General features: G+C 47.8%; 1 protein-coding gene across 9 annotated transcripts in view; it reads left to right on the plus strand.

The window, feature by feature from the left end:
* TAF1C (TATA-box binding protein associated factor, RNA polymerase I subunit C) overlaps positions 1–22,790 on the plus strand; it is a 275,709-nt gene that overhangs the window by 182,293 nt on the left and 70,626 nt on the right. For 8 of the 9 annotated variants that reach the window (XM_077281264.1, XM_077281266.1, XM_077281270.1 and 5 more), the window contains 4 exons: positions 3,407–3,502; positions 5,137–5,207; positions 20,710–20,948; positions 21,212–21,331. In XM_077281264.1, coding sequence (XP_077137379.1) covers positions 3,407–3,502; positions 5,137–5,207; positions 20,710–20,948; positions 21,212–21,331 — 526 coding nt within the window. Of the gene's footprint in view, positions 1–279; positions 355–3,406; positions 3,503–5,136; positions 5,208–20,709; positions 20,949–21,211; positions 21,332–22,790 lie in introns of all 9 variants that reach the window. The other variant, XM_077281272.1, reaches the window with a different exon arrangement.

Raw genomic sequence — 22,790 nt, forward strand, 5'->3', positions numbered from 1 at the left:
GATCACAAGGAAATGGACAGCATGTGACTTACATAGGAGTGTCTGAGCAAAGGGTGTGATTAATTATAACCATGTGATATTTCAGTTTTTCTTTTTTTATTAAATTTGCAAAATTTTCTACATTTCTGTTTTTTTTTCAGTCAAGATGGGGTGCAGAGTGTACGTTAATGAGAAAAAAAATGAACTTTTTTTGAATTTACCAAATGGCTGCAATGAAACAGTGAAAAATTCAAAGGGGTGTGAATACTTTCCGTACCCACTGTGTATATTCCATTACAGGACTGTAGAACAGCTGGACCCAATGTCTCATGGTGGGAGATCTGACCGACCAGTGAGCTTCTGCTTGCCACAAAGGTCCGTTCTCACTTTTTGCTTCAATATCTATGATTAATGGCACATGGCAGATCTCGGTAGGTCGATTTCAGGCGGCTCTCTCTAAAGTGGCTCTCTGTGATGCGGCTCTTGGTGGCATGACCTTGGTGGGTGCTGCCTCAGTCGTCTCTTGGTGGGGCGGCTCTTGGCGGGGCGGTCTAGGTGGCGCAGCCTTGGTTGAGCGACCTCAGGAGGCTCTCGGCACTGCCTTGGTGAGGCGGCTCTCGGTGTGATGGTGTCAGGCAGCTAATGGTGGGGCGGCCTCAAGTAGCTCTTGGTAAGGCGACTCTTGGTGAGGCGGCTCTCGGTGTGACGGTGTCAGGTTGCTAATGGTGGGCGGCCTCAAGTAGCTCTTGGTAAGGCGGCTGTTGGTGGGGGGGCTCCCAGTGGGGCGGCCTTACGGCTCTTGGTGGGGCAGCTCTCGGTGGTGCGGCCTTCGTGAGGCAGCTCATGGTAGCCCGACCTTGGTGGGGCAGCTCTTGGTGGCACGTTATCAGCTGGAAATGAGAATTTCAGTAGAGGAGGTTAACCCCTTCACAACATAATGCTGTACATGGACTTCATGATTGGAAAAGGTTCCTGCATATTGTTTGACAGTTAAGTCTTGGTGATCACAGTATTTTAAATTCTCCCTCTTCCACCTGAATGTAATCGCGGGCCCCCAGTGGTAGTTATGGCAGGCAGAGCTCAAATAATGGCCTCCTGGCCTGCCAGCTACGGTGTCCTGTTGGACCATGCATGTATGTAGCAGGACAGCTGGAGTGCATCATAACACTGATCAGAGATATGAAAGGCCCATAGAAGGACTAAGCAAAAAAAAAAAATAAAAAAAAAAAACGAACAAAAAAGTAAAATAAATACAAATATTTATGGAAGAACAAAATGAAATGAGAAAAGTGCACGTATTGGTATTCCTGCGTCCAAGACCACTTGATCTAAAAATACTGTCGCATTAATTAACCCCTTCCGTGAACAACATCATTTAAAAAGTAGCAGGAGCAAAGTTGTTTTTTTCATCACGCAGCCGGGCAAAACGTGCAATAAAACGCGATCACAATCCCATTGTAAATAATGGTATGGCTGAAAACGTCATCTTGTCCCACATAAAACAAGCCGTCATACAGCTCCATCAACCGAGAAATAAAAAAACCGTAGCTCTCAGAATAAAGCAGAAATAATTTTTTTCTACAAAATTTATTATGTGAAAGGGTCAAAACATAAACAATATAAATCTGGTATCTGTAATCGCACCAACCTGAAGAATAGTCACCTAATCACTTATACCGCACGAGGAATGGCGTAAAAAATACAACCAATTCTCCACCTGCTGTTTTGTTCATTCTGCCGCCCAAAGATCGCAGTAAGGCTCGGTGCACATTTATCCTGCACTCTGCGCTGAGCGCTTACAGCGGGGTTTCCATGTAATTCTCTGAAATATTTAATTCAGGCAGAAGATTCCCTATAATGAGGCAGATGGAGGCACCCTACATTTTGTGAGGCCCCACAGTTTGCTGGGCCACTGCAATAATGTGCGGGGCCCTCACTACATCCATAGATGAATTCCCAGATGGTGTAAATTGCACATGGCGTCTTTTAAGGGGGGGATTCTGCTCTTCTAGCAAATAGGGTCTCTTTATGTGCAGTATGTAATCTGTTCTAGGAGGCAAATAGCGCTCGGTCCCTCCCGAGTCTCTCCGTATGGCTAGGCAGTACTGTACAGGCACATATGGGGTATTTCTATCTTCAGTAGAAATTGTGGGACACATTTTGGTGCCATTTTTACCCACTTCTTTTGTGAAAATGTAAAATCTGGGGCTAAAATAAAATTTTAGTAGTAAAATGTCATTATTTTTTCTTCACTACTCAATGGTATAAAATTCAGTGACACACCCGTGGTGTAAGTATGATCACTGCACCCATAGATGAATTCATTGGGGAGTGTAGTTTGTAAAATGGGGTCACTTCTGGGGGGTTCTGCTGTTCTGTCACCTCAGGGGCTCTGCCAGTGGGGTCATGGTACCCTGAAACCATAACCATAAAATCAACACTATTATTTGGCGCTCCTTCCCTTCTAAACTTTGTACTGTGCCTCAAAAGTAGTTTCCGACCACATGTAGGATACGTGTACTCAGGATAAAATACGCAACAAATTATAGGGCCCATTTAGCCATTTGAAAATTAGAAACTTGGGGCTAAAACAACATTTTAGTGCAAAAAAGTGGTAATTTTCCTTTTCCTCTCTCTATGACCTGATTCTCTAAAAGTGGTAATATTTATTAAGTTCCTTAATTCTACTGGGGCATGATGATGGTGGTTGTTGTGGGGATGTTGATTAATGGTGGTTGTGGGGATTGTGGTGGTTATGGGGATGGTTGTGAGTGTGATGGTGATTGTGCGAATGGTGGTGGTTATGCTAATGATGGTGGTTGTGGAGGTGGTGGTTGTGAGGATTGTGTTGGTGGTGGAAATGGTGGTTGTGGGGATGGTGCTTGTGGGGATGGTGCTTGTGGGGATGGTGGAGGTGCTTGTGGGGGAGGTGCTTGTGGGGGAGGTGCTTGTGGGGGAGGTGCTTGTGGGGATGGTGCTTGTGGTTGTGGGGATGGTGGTTGTGGTTGTGGGGATGGTGGTTGTGGGGATGGTGGAGGTGGTTGTGGGGATGGTGGAGGTGGTTGTGGGGATGGTGGAGGTGGTTGTGGGGATGGTGGTTGTGGGGATGGTGGAGGTGCTTGTGGGGGAGGTGCTTGTGGGGATGGTGGTTGTGGTTGTGGGGATGGTGGTTGTGGTTGTGGGGATGGTGGTTGTGGTTGTGGGGATGGTGGAGGTGGAGGTGGTTGTGGGGATGGTGGAGGTGGTTGTGGGGATGGTGGTGGTTGTGGGGATGGTGGTTGTGGTTGTGGGGATGGTGGAGGTGGTTGTGGGGATGGTGGAGGTGGTTGTGGGGATGGTGGAGGTTGTATCATTGTGGTTGTGGGGATGGTGGGTGTTGGGTGGTGGTGGTTATGGGGATGTTGATATTTTGTTTTCTTCTCCATAGATGAGTCGCTTCTGTTGGGATCATAGCAGCATCGCCTTCCAGTGTATGGGCCGAGTCCTGGAGCCACACTGCTATGTAGGAGACACCTGGCTAACGGTGAGACCCCTGAGAATGTGACACTACATGGGGGACAGGGGTGAGAGTCTCACTTTACACACAGGGGGTGAGAGTGTCTCATTACACACGGGGTGTGAGAGTGTCTCATTACACACGGGGTGTGAGAGTGTCTCATTACACACAGGGGTTAGAGAGTGTCTCATTACACACGGGGGGGGGGGGGTGAGAGTGTCCCATTACACGCAGGGGGTGAGAGAGTGTCTCGTCACACACGGGGGGTGTGAGTGTCCCGTTACACGCAGGGGGTGAGAGTGTTGCGTTACACACTGGGGGGAGGGTGGTGAGTGTCTCATTACACACGGGGGTGAGAGAGTGTCTCATTACACACGGGTTAGAGAGTGTCTCATTACACACGGGGGGTGAGAGTGTCTCATTACACACAGGGGTTAGAGAGTGTCTCATTACACACGGGGGGGGGGGTGAGAGTGTCCCGTTACACACGGGGGTGAGAGAGTGTCTCATTACACACGGGGTGTGTGAGAGAGTCCCGTTACACGCAGGGGGTGAGAGTGTTGCGTTACACACTGGGGGGTGAGAGTGTCACGTTACACACGGGGGGAGGGTGGTGAGTCTCATTACACACGGGGGTGAGAGAGTGTCTCATTACACACGGGGGGTGTGAGAGTGTCCCGTTACACGCGAGGGGTGAGAGTTGCGTTACACACGGGTGAGAGTGTCGCGTTACACACGGGGGGTGAGTGTCGCGTTACACACAGAACAGGGGGGTGAGAGTGTTGCGTTACACACTGGGGTGAGAGAATGTCGCGTTACACACAGGGGGAGGGGGTGAGTATCGCGTTACACACTGGGGGGTGAGAGTGTCACGTTATACACGGGGGTGAGAGTGTCGCGTTACACACTGGGGGGTGAGAGTGTCACGTTATACACGGGGGTGAGAGTGTCGCGTTACACACTGGGGGGTGAGAGTGTCGCGTTACACAAGGGGGGTGAGAGTGTCTCATTACACACTGGGGGTGAGAGTGTCACGTTATACATGGGGGTGAGAGTGTCCCGTTACGGGGGTTGAGAGCGTTGCTTTACACACGGAGTGAAAGTGTCGCGTTACACACGGGGGGGGTGAGAGTGTTGTGTTAAACACGGTGGGTGAGGGTGTCGTGTTACACTCGGGGGAAGCTCAGGAACATTGGTCTGAGCCCTCACGTGTACAGGGTGGTCGGGGAGAGGACTGTTGGTGTAGATGGAGCTTGTTACGAGGGGGCTGCACACATTGATTATTTTCCTCACGTGTACAGGGTGGTCGGGTAGAGGGCTGTTGGTGTAGATGGAGCTTGTTACGAGGGGACTGGACACATTGATTATTTTCCTCACGTGTACAGGGTGGTCGGGTAGAGGGCTGTTGGTGTAGATGGAGCTTGTTACGAGGGGACTGGACACATTGACGGTTTTCCTCACGTGTACAGGGTGGTCGGGGAGAGGGTTGTTGGTGTAGATGGAGCTTGTTACGAGGGGGCTGGACACATTGACGGTTTTCCTCACGTGTACAGGGTGGTCGGGAGAGAGGGCTGTTGGTGTAGATGGAACTTGTTACGAGGGGGCTGTACACATTGACGGTTTTCCTCACTTGTATTTCTGACGAGTCCGTGTATTTATAGGGGAAGATCAGAGAACGCATCCATCGCATGACCGGCCTAATGGAGACCCTGCAGACTGTTCCCCTCCAAGAGTGAGCCCAGTCTTCTGTACTCCACATCTTCTGTAACCTCCAGACACTGGCACATCTTTTTGTAATGTCTATCTAATCACACTCCACCAGGGATCCAGCTACTCCACCTCCTGGTGTCTCTTCTAATCTTTTTCCATCTTTTCCACTTTAGTCTGTTCCCAGTGTCTCTGATCACATCTAAAGTGCGTTGAAAAAGTCTTCATGCCCCGTAAACTTTTCCACATTTTTTTCACATTACAGCCACAAACTTAAATGGATTTTATGTGATTCCAACACAAAGTATTTGTGATGTGTAAAGGAAATGTTCTGAGGTTTTCTAATTATTGTAAAAATATAAATCTGAATATTGTGCTGTGCATTTATATTCCGCTCCTTGTAGTCTGATCCCCCCCTACCCACATAAAATCCTAAGTGACCAATCGTCTCCTGAAGTCACATAATTAGAACATTGAGTCCACCTGTACAATTTCTTCTCAGTATAACTACAGCTTTTCTGTGAAGATCTCAAAGGTTTGTGTGACAACATTAAAGATCAGACTGCATCATGGAAGCCAATGAACCCATCGGACAGGTCAGGGATAAAGTTGTGGAAAAGAGTAAAGCAGGGTTAGGTTATAAAATATAGCCTAATCTTTGAACATCTCATGGCACAACTGCAAACGTACCAAGACATGGCCATACACCTTAACGGACATCCCAAGCAAGGAGAACATTAATTAGACAAGCAGTCAAGAGGCCCATGGTCACTGGCACTGTATGTGAGGGGAGATGAGGGTCACGGAGATTGCTTTCCTCCGTAATCTAGAAACCCATAAGTTTCTTTTCAGCATTATAGGTGCTGAAGGAGTTATGCGGCCATGTTATGGGTGGCTTTTTAGGTAAGAGATGGGTGGGACGTCTACTCGCCATATCTCCACCTCAAGGGTGTGGCTGGGGAAATAAATGTCCAGACAGTTTTTTCCTCTGTGTGTGGAGGTGGGAAGCCTCCTGACTGCTAGCTCCTTCCAGAGCTGCCATATGTGTTGTCCCAGAGGAACCGGGCAGGACGGTGTATGAACTTTTTATTTTCATTTGAGCCGACAGTCTGTTTTTGTTTTTTTTTTGGTTGCCAGTCTGGGTTGTTGGTTTATGATGCAATAAACCACCCGGAAACTTTAACCCCACATGTGCCTGTGTCTACCTCAAGGAGGAGCTAAGTGAGCGCCCATGGTCACTGTGGAGGAGCTGCAGATATCCACAGCTCGGAGAGAATCTTTCCCCAGACAGCTATTAGTCGTGTACTTCACAAACCTGGCCCTTATGGGATAATGGCGAAAGGTAGCCATTTTCGAAAGCAATAAAAGTTCTCATTTGCAGTTTGCAAAAAGCCATGTAGGGGACACAACAAGCACGTGGAAGAAGGTTCTCTGTCCAGATGAGACCAAAGAAGAACTTTTTGGGCTAAATGTAAAAGGCTCTATGTGGCAGCAGAGAGTTAACACTGCACAGCACCCTGAAAACACCGTGCCCCAATATCACAGTGGTGGTTAGTATCATGCGGTAGTGAGGGGCAGGAAAGATGGATGGAGCTAAATACAGGACCATCCTGGAAGAAAATCTGTTGGAGGCTGCAACAGACTTGAGACTGGGGCGTAGGTTCACCTTCCAGCAGGACAACGACCCTAAACATCCTGCCGGAGCTACCATGAAGGGTTTAGATCAGAGCAAATTCATGTATGTGAACGGCCCAGTCCAGGCCTAAATCCCGCAGAGAATCTGTGACCGGACATGAAAATTGCTGATCACAGACGTCTCCATCCAATCTCACTGAGCGAGAGCGGGTGTGCAAAATGTCACCTTTCGATCTGCAAAGCTGGGCGAGACGGAGCCCAAAAGACTGCAACAGTAACTGCAATAAAAGATGTTCCTACAAAGTACTGACTCGTGGGATGAACACTAATGGACCTCTCAATGTTCAGATTTATATTTGTAAAATCACTTCTCGGTATGTTGCCTAACCTGTCTCTGTCTTCTCCTCAGTCAGTTCTTAGAGAGAGGATAGGCAAAACACCAAGAAGTAACTGAGAAAAGAGAGAGAGAGAGCGAGACCCTGGGAAGTGACCGAGAAGACGGGGAGAGAGGAAATGGGAAACAATGGAAGTAACAGAATACGGAGCGGAAAGGTGAAACAGTGGGAAGTGACTGAGGATATGGGAAGAGAAAGAGACACATCGGGAACTGATTGAGAAGATGGAGAGAGCAAAAGTGAAAACTGGGAACTGACTGAGGAGAAGAAGCGAAGAGAAAGAGGAGAAACACCGGGAAGTGACTGAGGAGAAGACGGGAAGAATGAGAGGAGAAACAACGGAAGCGACTGAGGAGAAGACGGGAAGAGAAAGAGGAGAAACACCGGGAAGTGACTGAGAAGACTGTGAGAAAGGAGAGGTGAAACACTATGAAGTGACTAAGGAGATAGTGAAAGGAAAGGCAAAACACAGGGAAATGACAGAGGAGAAGACACAGAGAGGAAATGCGAAACACCGGGAAGCAACTGAGAATAAGGAGGAGAGGTGAAACCGTGGTTAGTGAGTGAGGAGAAGATGGGGAGAGAGGAGAGGTGAAACACCAGGAAGTGACTGAGAAGAAAAAGAGGAGAAATACGGGGAAGAGATGGAGAAGCCTTGGTGTTTTGCCTCTCCTCTCTCTAAGACTTCTCCATCTCTTGGATGGATCTTATCCTCACTCACTAACCACGGTTTCACCTCTCCTCCTTATTCTCAGTTGCTTCCCGGTGTTTTGCATTTCCTCCCTGTGTCTTCCCTTTCCCTTCTGCCTTTCCTTTCACTATCTCCTTAGTCACTTCATAGTGTTTCACCTGTCCTTTCTCACAGTCTTCTCAGTCACTTCCCGGTGTTTCTCCTCTTTCTCTTCCCGTCTTCTCCTCAGTCGCTTCCGTTGTTTCTCCTCTCATTCTTCCCGCCTTCTCCTCAGTCACTTCCCGGTGTTTCTCCTCTTTCTCTTCCCTTCTTCTCCTCAGTCAGTTCCCAGTTTTCACTTTTGCTCTCTCTCCATCTTCTCAATCAGTTCCCGATGTGTCTCTTTCTCTTCCCGTATCCTCAGTCACTTCCCACTGTTTCACCTTTCCGCTCCGTATTCTGTTACTTCCATTGTTTCCCATTTCCTCTCTCCCCGTCTTCTCAGTCACTTCCCAGGGTCTCTCTCTGTCTCTTTTCTCAGTTACTTCTTGGTGTTTTGCCTATCCTCTCTGTCTTCTCCTCAGTCACTTCCCGGTGTTTTGCCTCTCCTTTCTCACAGTCTTCTGTCACTTCCCGGTGTTTCTAATCTTTCTCTTCCGGTCTACTCAGTCAATTCCCGGTGTTTTACCATTCCTTTCACCATCTTCTCCTTAGTCACTTCCTGGTTTTTCGCTTCTCCTTTATTTGTCTTCTCAGTCACTTCCTGGTGTTTCACCTCTCCTCCATATTCTCAGTTAATTCCCGGTGTTTTGCATTTCCTCTCTTCTCGTCTTCTCCTCAGTCACTTCCCTTGGTTTCACTTCTCCTCTATTGTCACGGAGAGACTAGGTGGGCGAGATCTTATAACCCGGGCCCCTGCAATTTCCCTAAGCTAAGACTAGAGAAATACTGACTGGCCCTCTACCTGAAGCTTACACTGATGGTGTGCATGTTCAGGCCTCGAACCTCACCCTGCCTCCTGATACAACCCTGAGCTGGAAACCTCTGCCCTCCACCCAGTGAATGCAATACACCAGTTCCCACAGATAGCACAGACAAGGATAAAGGAAAATATACATCACGCTGCAGTCACTCAGGAATACACTATAAATGTGCAGGGCAAAATAAACACAAATATAGGAAGGAGTAAATAAGACAAGGGAAAATACACCACCAGCAACGATACTCCAACGACCAGCTCTCCACTCCAGACCGAGATAACAAATGCGCAAGACAGAAGCTATAATCGGCGACACCCAATGATCAGGAGAACTATAAAAAGGCAATGGGCATGGCCCAGCCTCCAATCCGAGGATCAGGTAAATTAACCCCGGAACAGCTAGACAAAATCTAGCTGACGCCAATGAGCAAATAGTGGTCAAAAGCGGAACTACCGCTGTCTGTCGGATGACCTGGTCTGAACAGCGTCCGACATGACAGTACCCCGCCTTCTACGAGGGACCCCAGGGCCCTCGCGGCTTATAGGACCCGGCTTGTCCAGATGACGACGATGAAAAAACCTGATCAGCCGATCCGCATGAATGTCTGAGGCTGGTACCCAGGACCTCTCCTCAGGCCCATAACCACGCCAGTGTACCAAGTACTGTAAAGTGCGACGCACTACACGAGAGTCAACCACCTTGGAGACTTCAAATTCCAGGTTACCATCCACCAAGACTGGAGATGGCATAGGTGCCGCGTCCACAGAACCCACCACCCTCTTCAGAAAAGACCTGTGGAACACGTTGTGTATCTTATACACCGTAGGGAGCTCCAGTCGGTATGCTACTGGGTTAATGACGGCGGTGACCCTAAATGGACCAATAAACCGTGGACCCAATTTAAGGGACGGAATTTTGAGTCTTATGTTTTTTGTGGATAACCACACCCAGTCATCCACACTCAGGTCCGGACCTGGCACACGCCTACTGTCAGCCACACATTTGTACCTAGCACCCACACTCAACAGGCGCTATTTAACTCTCCTCCAGACTGACGACAATTGTGGTCCTAAGCGGTCCTCCTCCGGAACGCCGGAAGAACCCCTTTGACTCAAAGTACAAAATTGAAGATGTAGCCCGTAAACACAAAAAAACGTAGACTCCCCAGATGACTCCTGGCGATGATTATTGATGGCAAACTCAGCCAAAGGAAGAAAGGTAGACCACTCCTGGTTATCAGAGACGAAGCAGCGTAAGTACTGTTCCAAATTGTGGTTCATACGCTCAGTCTGACCATTTGGCAGGATGAAACGCCGAAGAATGAGACAACTTGATCCCCAGCCGTGAGCAAAATGCTTTCCAAAATTTTGCCACAAACTGAGACCCCCTATCAGACACGATGTCAGACGGAACCCCATGAAGTCTGACCACCTCCTGCACAAATACCTGCGCCAGAGTCTTAGCGTTGGGCACGACGACGGCAAAGACACAAAGTGCGACATTTTTGAGAACCGATCAACAATCACCAAGATGACCGTGTTCCCAGCTGATGAGGGCAAATCAGTGATGAAATCCATGGAGATTTCCGTCCATGGCTTACTAGGTACCTCAAGAGGAAGTAGTGTGCCAACAGGACGGGAGCGAGGAGTCTTAGCCCTAGCGCACGTGTTACAAGCTGACACGTATGAGACCACGTCCTGTCCGATCTTGGGCCACCAAAACCGACGTGACACCAACTCCAAGGTACCTCTAACCCCTGGGTGGCCAGCCAGGACAGTATCATGATGCTCCGCCAACACCTTTAAGCGGAGATGAAGCGGTACAAAAGATTTGTTGACGGGAAGCTCAGATGGTACCTCTTCCTGAGCCTCGGCAATCTCAGCCTCCACCTCTGTATTGAGAGCCGAAACCACAACACCCTTTTGGAGGATGGGTACTGGATCCTCCCGAGGTTCTCCCCCCGGAAAACACCTGGACAGAGCATCTGCCTTAGTGTTTTTAGACCCCGGTCTGTAGGTGACAACAAAATTGAACTGCGTGAAAAACAATGCCCAGCGAGCCTGCCTGGGAGACAGACGCTAGACAGATGCTTGGCAGACTCAAAATAAAGCAAATTCTTATGGTCGGTAACAACAGTGACCTGATGAATCTACCCCTCCAAGAAGTGTCGCCATTCCTCAAAGGCCAATTTGATTGCCAACAACTCTCTGTTGCCGATATCGTAGTTACGTTCGGCGGGCGACAATTTCTTGGAAAAATAGGCGCACGGACGCAAACCGCTCAAGGATGAGCCTTGTGACAGCACCGCCCCCACACCAACCTCAGATGCATCGACTTCCACCACAAAAGGTTTCGATACATCTGGCTGCACCAGAATGGGGGCCGAAACAAACCTGTTTTTAAGAGATTCGAATGCGCACACAGCAGCCTCAGGCCAAACGGAGAAATTGGTACCCTTTTAGTAATGTCAGTTAGCGGTTTAGCAATGGTGGAAAAATCCTTGATAAATTTCCTATAGTAGTTAGAAAACCCAAGGAACCGCTGAAGTGCTTTCAGGTTATCAGGCCGTTCCCAATGCAACACCGCTTGCACCTTAGCGGTGTCCATTTTAAAACCAGAGGCAGACACGATATAGCCCAAGAAAGGCAACTCCTGTACCGAAAACACATTTCTCCAGTTTTGCATACAGCTTATTCTCTCTGAGAAGCTGTAACACCTGCCTGAAATGATCTAAATGAGTGTCACGGTCGCAAGAATATATGAGGATGTCATCAAGGTACACAATAACGAATTTCCCCAAAACATGCGAGAACACATCATTTATGAAATGCTGAAACACTGCAGGTGCGTTTTTTTCAACCCAAATGGCATCACCAAATTTTCAAAATGACCCTCAGGGGTATTAAAAGCCGTCTTCCACTCATCACCTTGACGGACTCATGTGAGGTTGTACGCCCCCCTGAGGTCAAGCTTGGTAAACCACTTGGCACCTGCCACCTGGTTGAACAAATCCGGTATCAATGGCATAGGGTATGGATCACAAACCGTAATCTGGTTTAACTCCCGGAAATCCAGACACGGCCGTAGTCCACCATCTTTCTTCTTAACGAAGAACCCTGCTGCCACCGGAGAGGATGAAGGCCTGATGTGCCCTTTGCTCAAACTTTCAGCAACGTAATCCTTTAGCGCTTGTCTCTCCGGACCGGAGATGTTAAACATCCTTGCTTTGGGCAATTTAGCCCCTGGTTTAAACCTGATAGTACAGTCATAGGGATGATGTGGTGGCAACTCTGAACAACCCTTCTCAGAGAACACATCCACAAAATCCAGAAGTGACTCAGGGACACTTGAAGTCACAGCAGCAACACATGTGGCCAAGCAATTTTCCTGGCAGAAATCACTCCACTGAATTATGTCCTGAGTTTTCCAGTCTATCACCGGGTTGTGTGTAGACAACCATGGAAAACCCAGAACCAATGGTGCCGGAAGACTCTTGAGCTCCTTACATGTAACCTGCTCAGAATGAAGAACCCCAATGTGGAGTTTAATCTCAGACACAAACTCCGTAATCTCCCCCTGTGGGAGAGGAGCAGAATTGATAGTGACCACGCGGATAGGATGAGACAGTTTTTCGATCCTAAAACCAGCAGTGCGCGCAAATTCCTCATCAATGAGATTTGTGGCAGAACCACTATCCACAAAAAGTGATTGGCAGCTCTCTGCCAGCAACAACAACCTTGGCAGGGAGCATGCACTGAGATACCATCATGGAGGACATACACAAGTTCAGATCGGACTCCTCCACACCCTCTGAGTTTAGAAGTCTTTCCGCCGTTGCATTTTTCTTTGACAGCAGAGGACAGATATTAATAAAATGACCAGTTTTACCGCAGAAAAAGCAGGCTCCCTGCCTCCCATGTACAGAAGCCTGATGCTTAACATGTGATACCTGTTATGATCCGGTGACCTTGGAGCCGCATGAGACTTTCTCTGGAGTAGGTGGAACCTGTACTGACCGCAAACCCTAAACTGACACCGCAACTAGAAGTAGCCGTGGGGTGTACCTAACACACCTTGGACACCTCGACACAGCCGGAGGACTAAATACCCCTATAGATGGAAATGGGAATTCTATCTTGCCTCAGAGCAGAACCCCAAAGGATAGGCAGCCCCCCACAAATATTGACTGTGAGTATAAGAGGAAAGACACACGCAGGCAGAAAACAGGATTTAGCAAAAGAGGCACCTCTAGCTAAATAGGAAAGGATAGGACAGAATACTAAGCGGTCAGTATTAAAACCCTAAAAATATCCACAGCAGATAATACAAAAATTCCACATCTAACTAAAGACATAGAATGTATATCTGCATCTCCTGAGAATCCAACATGACTGAAAAAATCCAAACACAGTCTAAGCTGGACAAAAAACACAATGAATTGCACTGAATTGTAAAGCACACAGCATGTGTGCTGCAGAGACAAAAAGCAGACACTTATCTTAGCTGAATTGGCAGCAGGGCAGGAGGAACCAGACAGAGATGCAAAACCTCCAAGAACAATGGACAACTGGCAAGGGCTAATGGATACTGCACACCTAAATAGCCCAGTCAGAGCTGCAATTAGCAGAAACACCTGCCCAGGATTGCAACCCAGAGACAACTGCACTACCACCTACAACCACCGGAGGGAAACCAAGAGCAGAATTCACAACAGTACCCCCTCCTTGAAGAGGGGTCACCGAACCCTCACCAGAGCCCCCAGGCCGATCAGGACGAGCCCAGATGAAAGGCACGGACCAAATCAGCAGCATGGACATCAGAGGCAAAAACCCAAGAATTATCCTCCTGGACATAACCCTTCCTTTTGACAAGGTACTGAAGCCTCCGCCTCGAAAAGCGAGAATCCAAAATCTTCTCAACCACATACTCCAACTCCCCATCAACCAACACGGGCCGGAGGATCAACAGAGGGTACAACGGGCACCACATATTTCCGCAATAAAGATCTATGGAAGACATTATGGATAGCAAAAGAGGCCGGAAGGGCCAATCGAAAAGACACCGGATTAATAATCTCAGAAATCCTATAAGGACCAATAAACCGAGGCTTAAACTTAGGGGAAGAAACCTTCATAGGAACATGACGGGAAGACAACCAGACCAGATCCCCAACCCGAAGCCGGGAACCCACACGCCGACGACGGTTAGCAAAGCGCTGAGCCTCCTGAGACAACACCAAATTGTCCACCACATGAGCCCAAATCTGCTGCAACCTGTCCACCACAGAATCCACACCAGGACCGTCAGAAGGCTCAACCTGCCCCGAAGAAAAACGAGGATGAAAACCAAAATTACAAAAGAAGGGTGAAACCAAGGTAGCCGAACTAGCCCGATTATTAAGGGCAAACTCGGCCAATGGCAAGAAAGCCACCCAGTCATCCTAATCAGCAGACACAAAGCATCTCAAATAAGTTTCCAAAGTCTGATTAGTTCGCTCGGTCTGGCCATTTGTCTGAGGATGAAATGCGGAAGAAAAAAACAAATCAATGCCCAGCCTAGCATAAAAGGCCCGCCAAAACCTAGAAACAAACTGGGAACCTCTGTCGGACACAATATTCTCCGGAATACCATGCAAGCGAACCACATGCTGAAAAAACAGAACCAAATCAGAAGAGGAAGGCAATTTAGGCAAAGGCACCAAATGAACCATCTTAGAGAACTGGTCACAAACAACCCAGATAACCGACATCCTTTGGGAAACCGGAAGATCTGAAATAAAATCCATAGAAATGTGCGTCCAGGGCCTCTCAGGGACCGGCAAAGGCAAAAGCAACCCACTAGCACGGGAACAACAAGGCTTGGCCTGCGCACAAGTCCCATAGGACTGCACAAAAGAACGCACATCCCGTGACAAAGAAGGCCACCAGAAGGACCTACCAACCAAATCTCTGGTACCAAAAATACCAGGATGACCAACACAGAACAATGAACCTCAGAAATCACTCTACTAGTCCATCTATCCGGAACAAACAGTTTCCCCACTGGACAGCGGTCAGGTTTGTCAGCCTGAAATTCCTGAAGAACCCGTCGTAAATCAGGGGAAATGGCAGAAAGGACCACCCCTTCTTTCAGAATGCTGACCGGTTCAAGGACCTCAGGAGAATCAGGCAAAAACCTCCTAGAGAGGGCATCAGCCTTAATATTCTTAGAACCCGGAAGATACGAGACCACGAAATCAAAACGGGAAAAAAACAGGGACCATCGAGCCTGTCTAGGATTCAGCCGTTTGGCAGACTCGAGGTAAATCAGATTTTTATGATCGGTCAAGACCACAATACGGTGCTTAGCTCCCTCAAGCCAATGTCGCCATTCCTCAAACGCCCACTTCATAGCCAACAACTCCCGATTGCCGACATCATAATTGCGTTCAGCAGGCAAAAACTTACGGGAAAAGAAGGCACACTGTTTCATCAAGGAACCATCAGAATTCCTCTGAGACAAAACGGCCCCTGCCCCAATCTCAGAAGCGTCAACCTCAACCTGAAACGGAAGAGAAACATCCGGTTGACACAACACCGGGGCAGAAGTAAATCGGCGTTTAAGCTCCTGAAAGGCAGAGACAGCCGCAGAGGACCAATTCGTCACATCAGCGCCTTTCTTCGTCAAATCGGTCAAGGGTTTAACCACACTAGAGAAGTTAGCAATGAAACGGCGATAAAAATTAGCAAAGCCCAAAAATTTCTGAAGGCTCTTCACAGATGTGGTCTGAATCCAATCATGAATGGCCTGAACCTTAACCGGATCCATCTCTATAGATGAGGGAGAAAAAATGAAGCCCAAAAAAGAAACCACCTGCACTCCAAAGAGACACTTAGACCCCTTCACAAACAAAGCATTATCACGAAGGATCTGAAATACCATCCTGACCTGTTCCACATGAAACTCCCAATCATCGGAAAAAATTAAAATGTCATCCAAATATACAATCATGAATTTATCAAGATAAGTCCGGAAGATATTGTGTATGAAGGACTGAAAAACAGATGGAGCATTAGAGAGTCCGAATGGCATCACAAGGTATTCAAAATGGCCTTCGGGCGTATTAAACGCAGTTTTCCATTCATCACCCTGCTTAATACGAACAAGATTATATGCCCCCCGAAGGTCAATCTTCGTAAACCAACTAGCCCCCTTAATCCTAGCAAACAAATCGGAAAGCAAAGGTAAAGGGTATTGAAACTTGACCGTGATCTTATTCAAGAGGCGATAATCAATACAGGGTCTCAAGGAGCCATCCTTCTTAGCAACAAAAAAAAATCCCGCTCCCAACGGTGAAGAAGATGGCCGAATATGCCCTTTCTCCAAAGACTCCTTAACATAACTCCGCATGGCGGTATGTTCAGGCACAGACAGGTTGAAAAGACGGCCCTTGGGAAACTTACAGCCTGGAATCAAGTCAATAGCACAATCACAGTCCCTATGCGGTGGAAGGGAACTGGACTTGGGCTCATCGAATACATCCTGAAAATCAGACAAAAACTCTGGAATTTCAGAAGAGGAAGAAGAGGAGATTGACATCAAAGGAACGTCATTATGAACCCCCTGACAACCCCAACTAGTCACAGACATAGACTTCCAATCCAACACAGGATTATGTACCTGCAACCATGGAAAACCCAGCACAATAGCATCATGCAAATTATGCAACACCAGAAAACGACAATCTTCCTGATGGGCTGGCGCCATACACATGGTCACCTGTGTCCAAAACTGGGGTTTATTTTTAGCCAAAGGTGTAGCATCAATGCCCCTTAAAGGAATAGAGTTCTGCAAAGACTGCAAGGGGAAGCCACAACGCCAGGCAAATTCAAAGTCCATTAAGTTCAAGGCGGCGCCTGAATCCACAAACGCCATGACAGAAAATGATGACAATGAGCAGATCAAGGACACAGATAACAGAAATTTAGGTTGTACAGTACTGATGGTAACTGAACTAGAGATCCTCTTTGTACGCTTAGGGCAGACTGAAATGAAATGAGAAGCATCGCCACAATAAAAACACAACCTATTCTGACGTCTGAATCCTTGTTGTTCCGTTCTAGACAAAATCCTATCACACTGCATTGGCTCAGGCATCTGCTCTGAGGACAACGCCACAGCGCGCACAGTTCTGCGCTCCCGCAAGCGCCGATCAATCTGAATGGCCAGAGACATAGAATCACTCAGACCGACAGGCGTAGGAAACCCCACCATAACATCTTTAACGGATTCAGAAAGACCCTTTCTGAAAATTGCCGCCAAAGCATCATTCCATTTAGTCAACACAGACCATTTTCTAAATTTCTGACAATACAATTCTGCCGCTTCTTGACCCTGAAACAGGGCCAACAAGGTCTCCTCCGCCTGATCCACAGAATTTGGTTCGTCATATAATAATCCTAAAGCCTGAAAAAAGGCGTTTACATGAAGCAAGGCCGGATTCCCAGATTCCAGGGAAAATGCCCAATCCTGAGGATCGCCACGCAGCAGGGAGATGACAATTTTAACCTGCTGAATGGGATCACCAGAGGATCGAGGTCTCAGACCAAAAAACAGTTTACAGTTGTTATTAAAACTCAAAAATTTGGACCTGTTCCCAAAAAACAAATCAGGAGTAGGAATCCTAGGCTCTAAAACCGGAGTCTGAACAATATAATCAGAAATACCCTGTACCCTAGCAGCAAGCTGGTCTACACGAGAAGCTAATCCCTGAACATCATGCTAGCACAAGACTCCTCAGCCACCCAGAGAAAAAGAGGGAAGGAAAGACAAAGCAGGCTACAGAAAAAAAAAAATGGCTCAACACCTTTCTTCCCTTCTTCTGAGATGCATTTAACTCATTGTTGGCCAGTTGTACTGTTATGATCCGGTGACCTTGGAGCCGCATGAGACTTTCTCTGGAGTAGGTGGAACCTGTACTGACCGCAAAACCTATACTGACACCGCAACTAGAAGTAGCCGTGGGGTGTACCTAACACATCCTAGACACCTCGACACAGCCGGAGGACTAAATACCCCTATAGATGGAAATGGGAATTCTATCTTGCCTCAGAGCAGAACCCCAAAGGATAGGCAGCCTCCCACAAATATTGACTGTGAGTATAAGAGGAAAGACACACGCAGGCAGAAAACAGGATTTAGCAAAAGAGGCACCTTTAGCTAAATAGAAAAGGATAGGACAGAATACTAAGCGGTCAGTATTAAAACCCTAAAAATATCCACAGCAGATAATACAAAAATTCCACATCTAACTAAAGACATAGAATGTATATCTGCATCTCCTGAGAATCCAACATGACTGAAAAAATCCAAACACAGTCTAAGCTGGACAAAAAACACAATGAATTGCACTGAATTGTAAAGCACACAGCATGTGTGCTGCAGAGACAAAAACCAGACACTTATCTTAGCTGAATTGGCAGCAGGGCAGGAGGAACCAGACAGAGATGCAAAACCTCCAAGAACAATGGACAACTGGCAAGGGCTAATGGATACTGCACACCTAAATAGCCCAGTCAGAGCTGCAATCAGCAGAAACACCTGCCCAGGATTGCAACCCAGAGACAACTGCACTACCACCAACAACCACCGGAGGGAACCCAAGAGCAGAATTCACAACAGATACCCCTGCGATTTGCATAGGTTCCGTGGGCTCACCTGCAGCAACCTCACGTAAACCCAAACCTCCTCCCACAGATGACGTCACATGCTCTCCCAGACGCAAACGGCGATCAATACGGATAACAAGACTCATAGCGGAATCTAGTGAAGTAGGAGTCTCGTACATCAGGAGGGATTTTTTAACCCTGTCAGAAACTCCATGAATAAAATGATTCCGCAGCGGGGAATCATTCCACTGAGTGTCGACCGCCCAGTGGCGGAATTCAGAACAGTAATCCTCTGCTACTCGCTCCCCCTGGCAAATAGTGCGTATCTTAGATTCTGCTAGAGCCATTCTGTGAGGCTCATCGTAAATGTTTCCAAGAGAAGAAAAAAAACTCCACAGAGTCAAATGCAGTAGAATCAGATGGCAAAGAAAACGCCCATGCTTGGGGATCCCCGCTTAATAATGACAACACCAGGCCCACACGCTGAGCTTCATTACCGGAGGAAGTCGGACGCATCCGAAAATATAGTTTGCAAGCCTCACGAAAAGTAACAAATTTACTGCGTTCCCCAGCAAATTTTTCAGGCAAAGGATACTTGGGTTCAGCAACTTTATCTGTAACAACGGCTTGCACATTAGATACTGCTATTCCCAGTTGCTGCACTGCCCCCCTCAACTCAGTGACCTGTAGGAACAGCACCCTCAACTGGCGGTTTATGGAAATCATGGGATCCATGGAAATAATGTTGGCCGATAATCATGTCACGGAGAGACTAGGTGGGCGAGAGCTTATAACCCGGGCCCCTGCAATTTCCCTAAGACTAGGGAAATACTGACTGGCCCTCTACCTGAAGTTTACACTGATGGTGTGCATGTTCAGGCCTCGAACCTCACCCTGCCTCCTGATACAACCCTGAGCTGGAAACCTCCGCCCTCCACCCAGTGAATGCAATACACCAGTTCCCACAGCACAGACAAGGATAACAGAAAATATACATCACGCTGCAGTCACTCAGGAATACACTATAAATGTGCAGGGCAAAATAAACACAAATATAGGAAGGAGTAAATAAGACAAGGGAAAATACACCACCAGCAACGATACTCCAACGACCAGCTCTCCACTCCAGACCGAGATAACAAATGCGCAAGACAGAAGCTATAATCGGCGACACCCAATGATCAGGAGAACTATAAAAAGGCAATGGGCATGGCCCAGCCTCCAATCCGAGGATCAGGTAAATTAACCCCGGAACAGCTAGACAAAATCTAGCCGACGCCAATGAGCAAATAGTGGTCAAAAGCGGAACTACCACTGTCTGTCGGATGACCTGGTCTGAACAGGGTCCGACATGACATTTATGTCTTCTCAGTTACTTCCCAATATTTCTCCTCTCTCTCTTCCCATCTTCTTCTCAGTCACTTTCCAGTTTTTCACCTCTCCTTTCTCTGTCTTCTCCTCAGTTAGTTCTCGGTGTTTCTCCTCTTTCTCTTCCGGTCTCCTCAGTCACTTCCCACGGTTTCACTTCTTGGTGTTTTGCTTCTCCTCTCTCTAAGGCTTCTCTGTACCTTCCCCATGTTTCTCCTCTTCTCTCTCTTTTTCTTCTCAGTCACTTCCTAGTTGTCCTCTCTCCCCGTGTTCTCCTCACTCACTTCCCACTGTTTCACCTCTCCTCCGTATTCTCAGTTACTTCCCGATGTTTCACGTTTCCTCTCTCTCTCTGTCTTCTCAATTACTTCTTGGTGTATCGCCTATCCTCTCTGTCTTCTCCTCAGTCACTTCCCTGTGTTTCGACTCTTTCTCACAGTTATTCTCAGTTTCTTCCCATTGTTTCTCCCCTCTCTTCCCATCTTTTCCTCAGTCACTTCCTTGTGTTTCGCCTCTCCTCTCTCCCCGTCTTCTCCTCAGTCACTTCCCAGTGTTTCACCTCTCCTTTCCCTGTCTTCTCAGTTACTTCCCCGGATTTCACATTTCCTCTCGCTGTCTCCTCCTCAGTCACTTCCCTGTGTTTCCCTCTCCTCTCTCATCGTTTTCTCACTCACTTTCCTCAGTATTTTTCCTCACCTCAGTCACTTCTCGGTGCTTCGCCTCCTGTCCTGCTTTTGGTTTCTTCTTACATTTTTCCCTCCTTTTCACCAATAAATATTTGTCTGGTTTTGCACACAGTTTTTTCATATAATACACGTTTTTTTCTCGGCAGTTGTCCATTTTCTCACAACTCATATCTCTCGCGCTCCTTTTCCTATTTCACCGGTGGTTGGATTCATGATGTGCCTCCAGGATTACTGGCAGAGTTGGTGAATGAGGGAATGGCTGAGGACTGGAGGAAATTGCAGTTTCAGGGATCTCTTACAGGGGGCGCTTTGTCCTGGACATCATACCCTGGCTCATCATATGGCTGTCTGATCTATCCAAGAGGAGCAGCTATGAATCAGCTTTGTATCCAACTAAAATAATAAGACATTCATCCTGGCCATCTCACCTGTCTCCTCCAGGTTTCCTCCGTCTCACTGGTCTCTGCTCTATGTGGGGTCACCTGTATTGCCCATCTTTGCTATATGAGGGGGCTCCTGTGTACCTTTTTTGTTGTATGTTGTGGTCTCCTTTCTCCCTGTTCTTTCTCACAAGATGGGGTCTCTGCTGTCTCCCCGTCCTCCTCTCTGAGGTGTCGATGTGTTTTTGGCTTCCTTATCCTGGGTCAGATTTCCAGCAATGTCTCATGGATGAATGTCATGAACTGGGAGTGAAATTGCACGGCGATCCGGCTGTTTATGAGCTAAAAGAGCGAATCCAGCAAGTGAGCACTGGACACCACGAGCAAAGTAAGCTGGGGTGTATATGGGGCTGATGACTGTATAGAGCAGTGTTCCCCAACTCCAGTCCTCAAGAGCCACCAACAGGTCATGTTTTCAGGATTTCCTTATCATTGGCCAGGGGATAATTGCATTACCTGGAAAGGCAAGAATCCCATCACCTGTGCATTACTAAGGAAATCCTGAATACCTGACCTGTTGGTGGCTCTTGAGGACCGGAGTTGGGGAGCACTGGTATAGAGTATTCTATATATGGCTGACTATAGGCACACATGAATAAGCGACCGCCGAATGTACGCGCACCTGAATAAGCGACTGCCGAATGTAGGCGCACCTGAATAAGCGACCGCCGAATGTAGGCACACCTGAATAAGCGACCGCCGAATGTAGGCGCACCTGAATAAGCGACCGCCGAATGTAGGCGCACCTGAATAAACGACCGCCGAATGTAGGCGCACCTGAATAAGCGACCGCCGAATGTAGGCGCACCTGAATAAGCGACCGCCGAATGTAGGCGCACCTGAATAAGCGACCGCCGAATGTAGGCGCACCTGAATAAGCGACCGCCGAATGTAGGTGCACCTGAATAAGCGACCGCCGAATGAAGGCGCACCTGAATAAGCGACTGCCGAGTGTAGGCGCACCTGAATAAGCGACCGCCGAGTGTAGGCTAGCCTGAATAAGCAACCGCCGAATGTAGGCTAGCCTGAATAAGCGACCGCCGAATGTAGGCTAGCCTGAATAAGCGACCGCCGAATGTAGGCGCACCTGAATAAGCGACCGCCGAATGTAGGCGCACCTGAATAAGTGACTGCCGAATGTAGGCGCACCTGAATAAGTGACCGCCGAATGTAGGCTCACCTGAATAAGCGACCGCCGAATGTAGGCACACCTGAATAAGCGACCGCCGAATGTAGGAGCACCTGAATAAGCGCACCTGGCTCCTGTTACTGTGGACGTACCTGAATAACAGTAACATAGTGAGCAAGGCGACATTTGTCCATCCAGTTCAGCCGATATTCCGTCAGAATAAGTTCCCAGATCTATGTCCTTCTAAAGAACCTAATAACTGTAAGATACAATATTGTTACGCTCCAGGAAGACTTCCAGGCCTCTCTTTACCCCTCGACTGAGTTCACCATCACCACCTCCTCAGGCAAGGAATTCCAGATTCTCACTGCCCTAACAGTAAAGAATCCTCTTTTATGTTGGTGGGAAAACCTTGTCTCCTCCAGACGCAGAGAATGCCCCCTTGTGCCCGTCACCTTCCTTGGTATAAACAGATCCTCGAAGAGATATTTGTATTGTCCCCTTATATACTTGTACAAGGTTATTAGATTGCTCCTCAGTCATCTTTTTTCTAGGCTAAATAATCCTAATTTTGCTAATCTCTCTGGGTATTGTAGTTCCCCCATGCCCTTTATTAGTTGTGTTGCCCTCCTTTGTACTCGCTCTAGTTCCATTTTAT

This window comes from Ranitomeya variabilis, chromosome 1 (assembly GCF_051348905.1).
Source record: "Ranitomeya variabilis isolate aRanVar5 chromosome 1, aRanVar5.hap1, whole genome shotgun sequence".
NCBI classification, from domain to species: Eukaryota; Metazoa; Chordata; class Amphibia; order Anura; family Dendrobatidae; genus Ranitomeya; species Ranitomeya variabilis.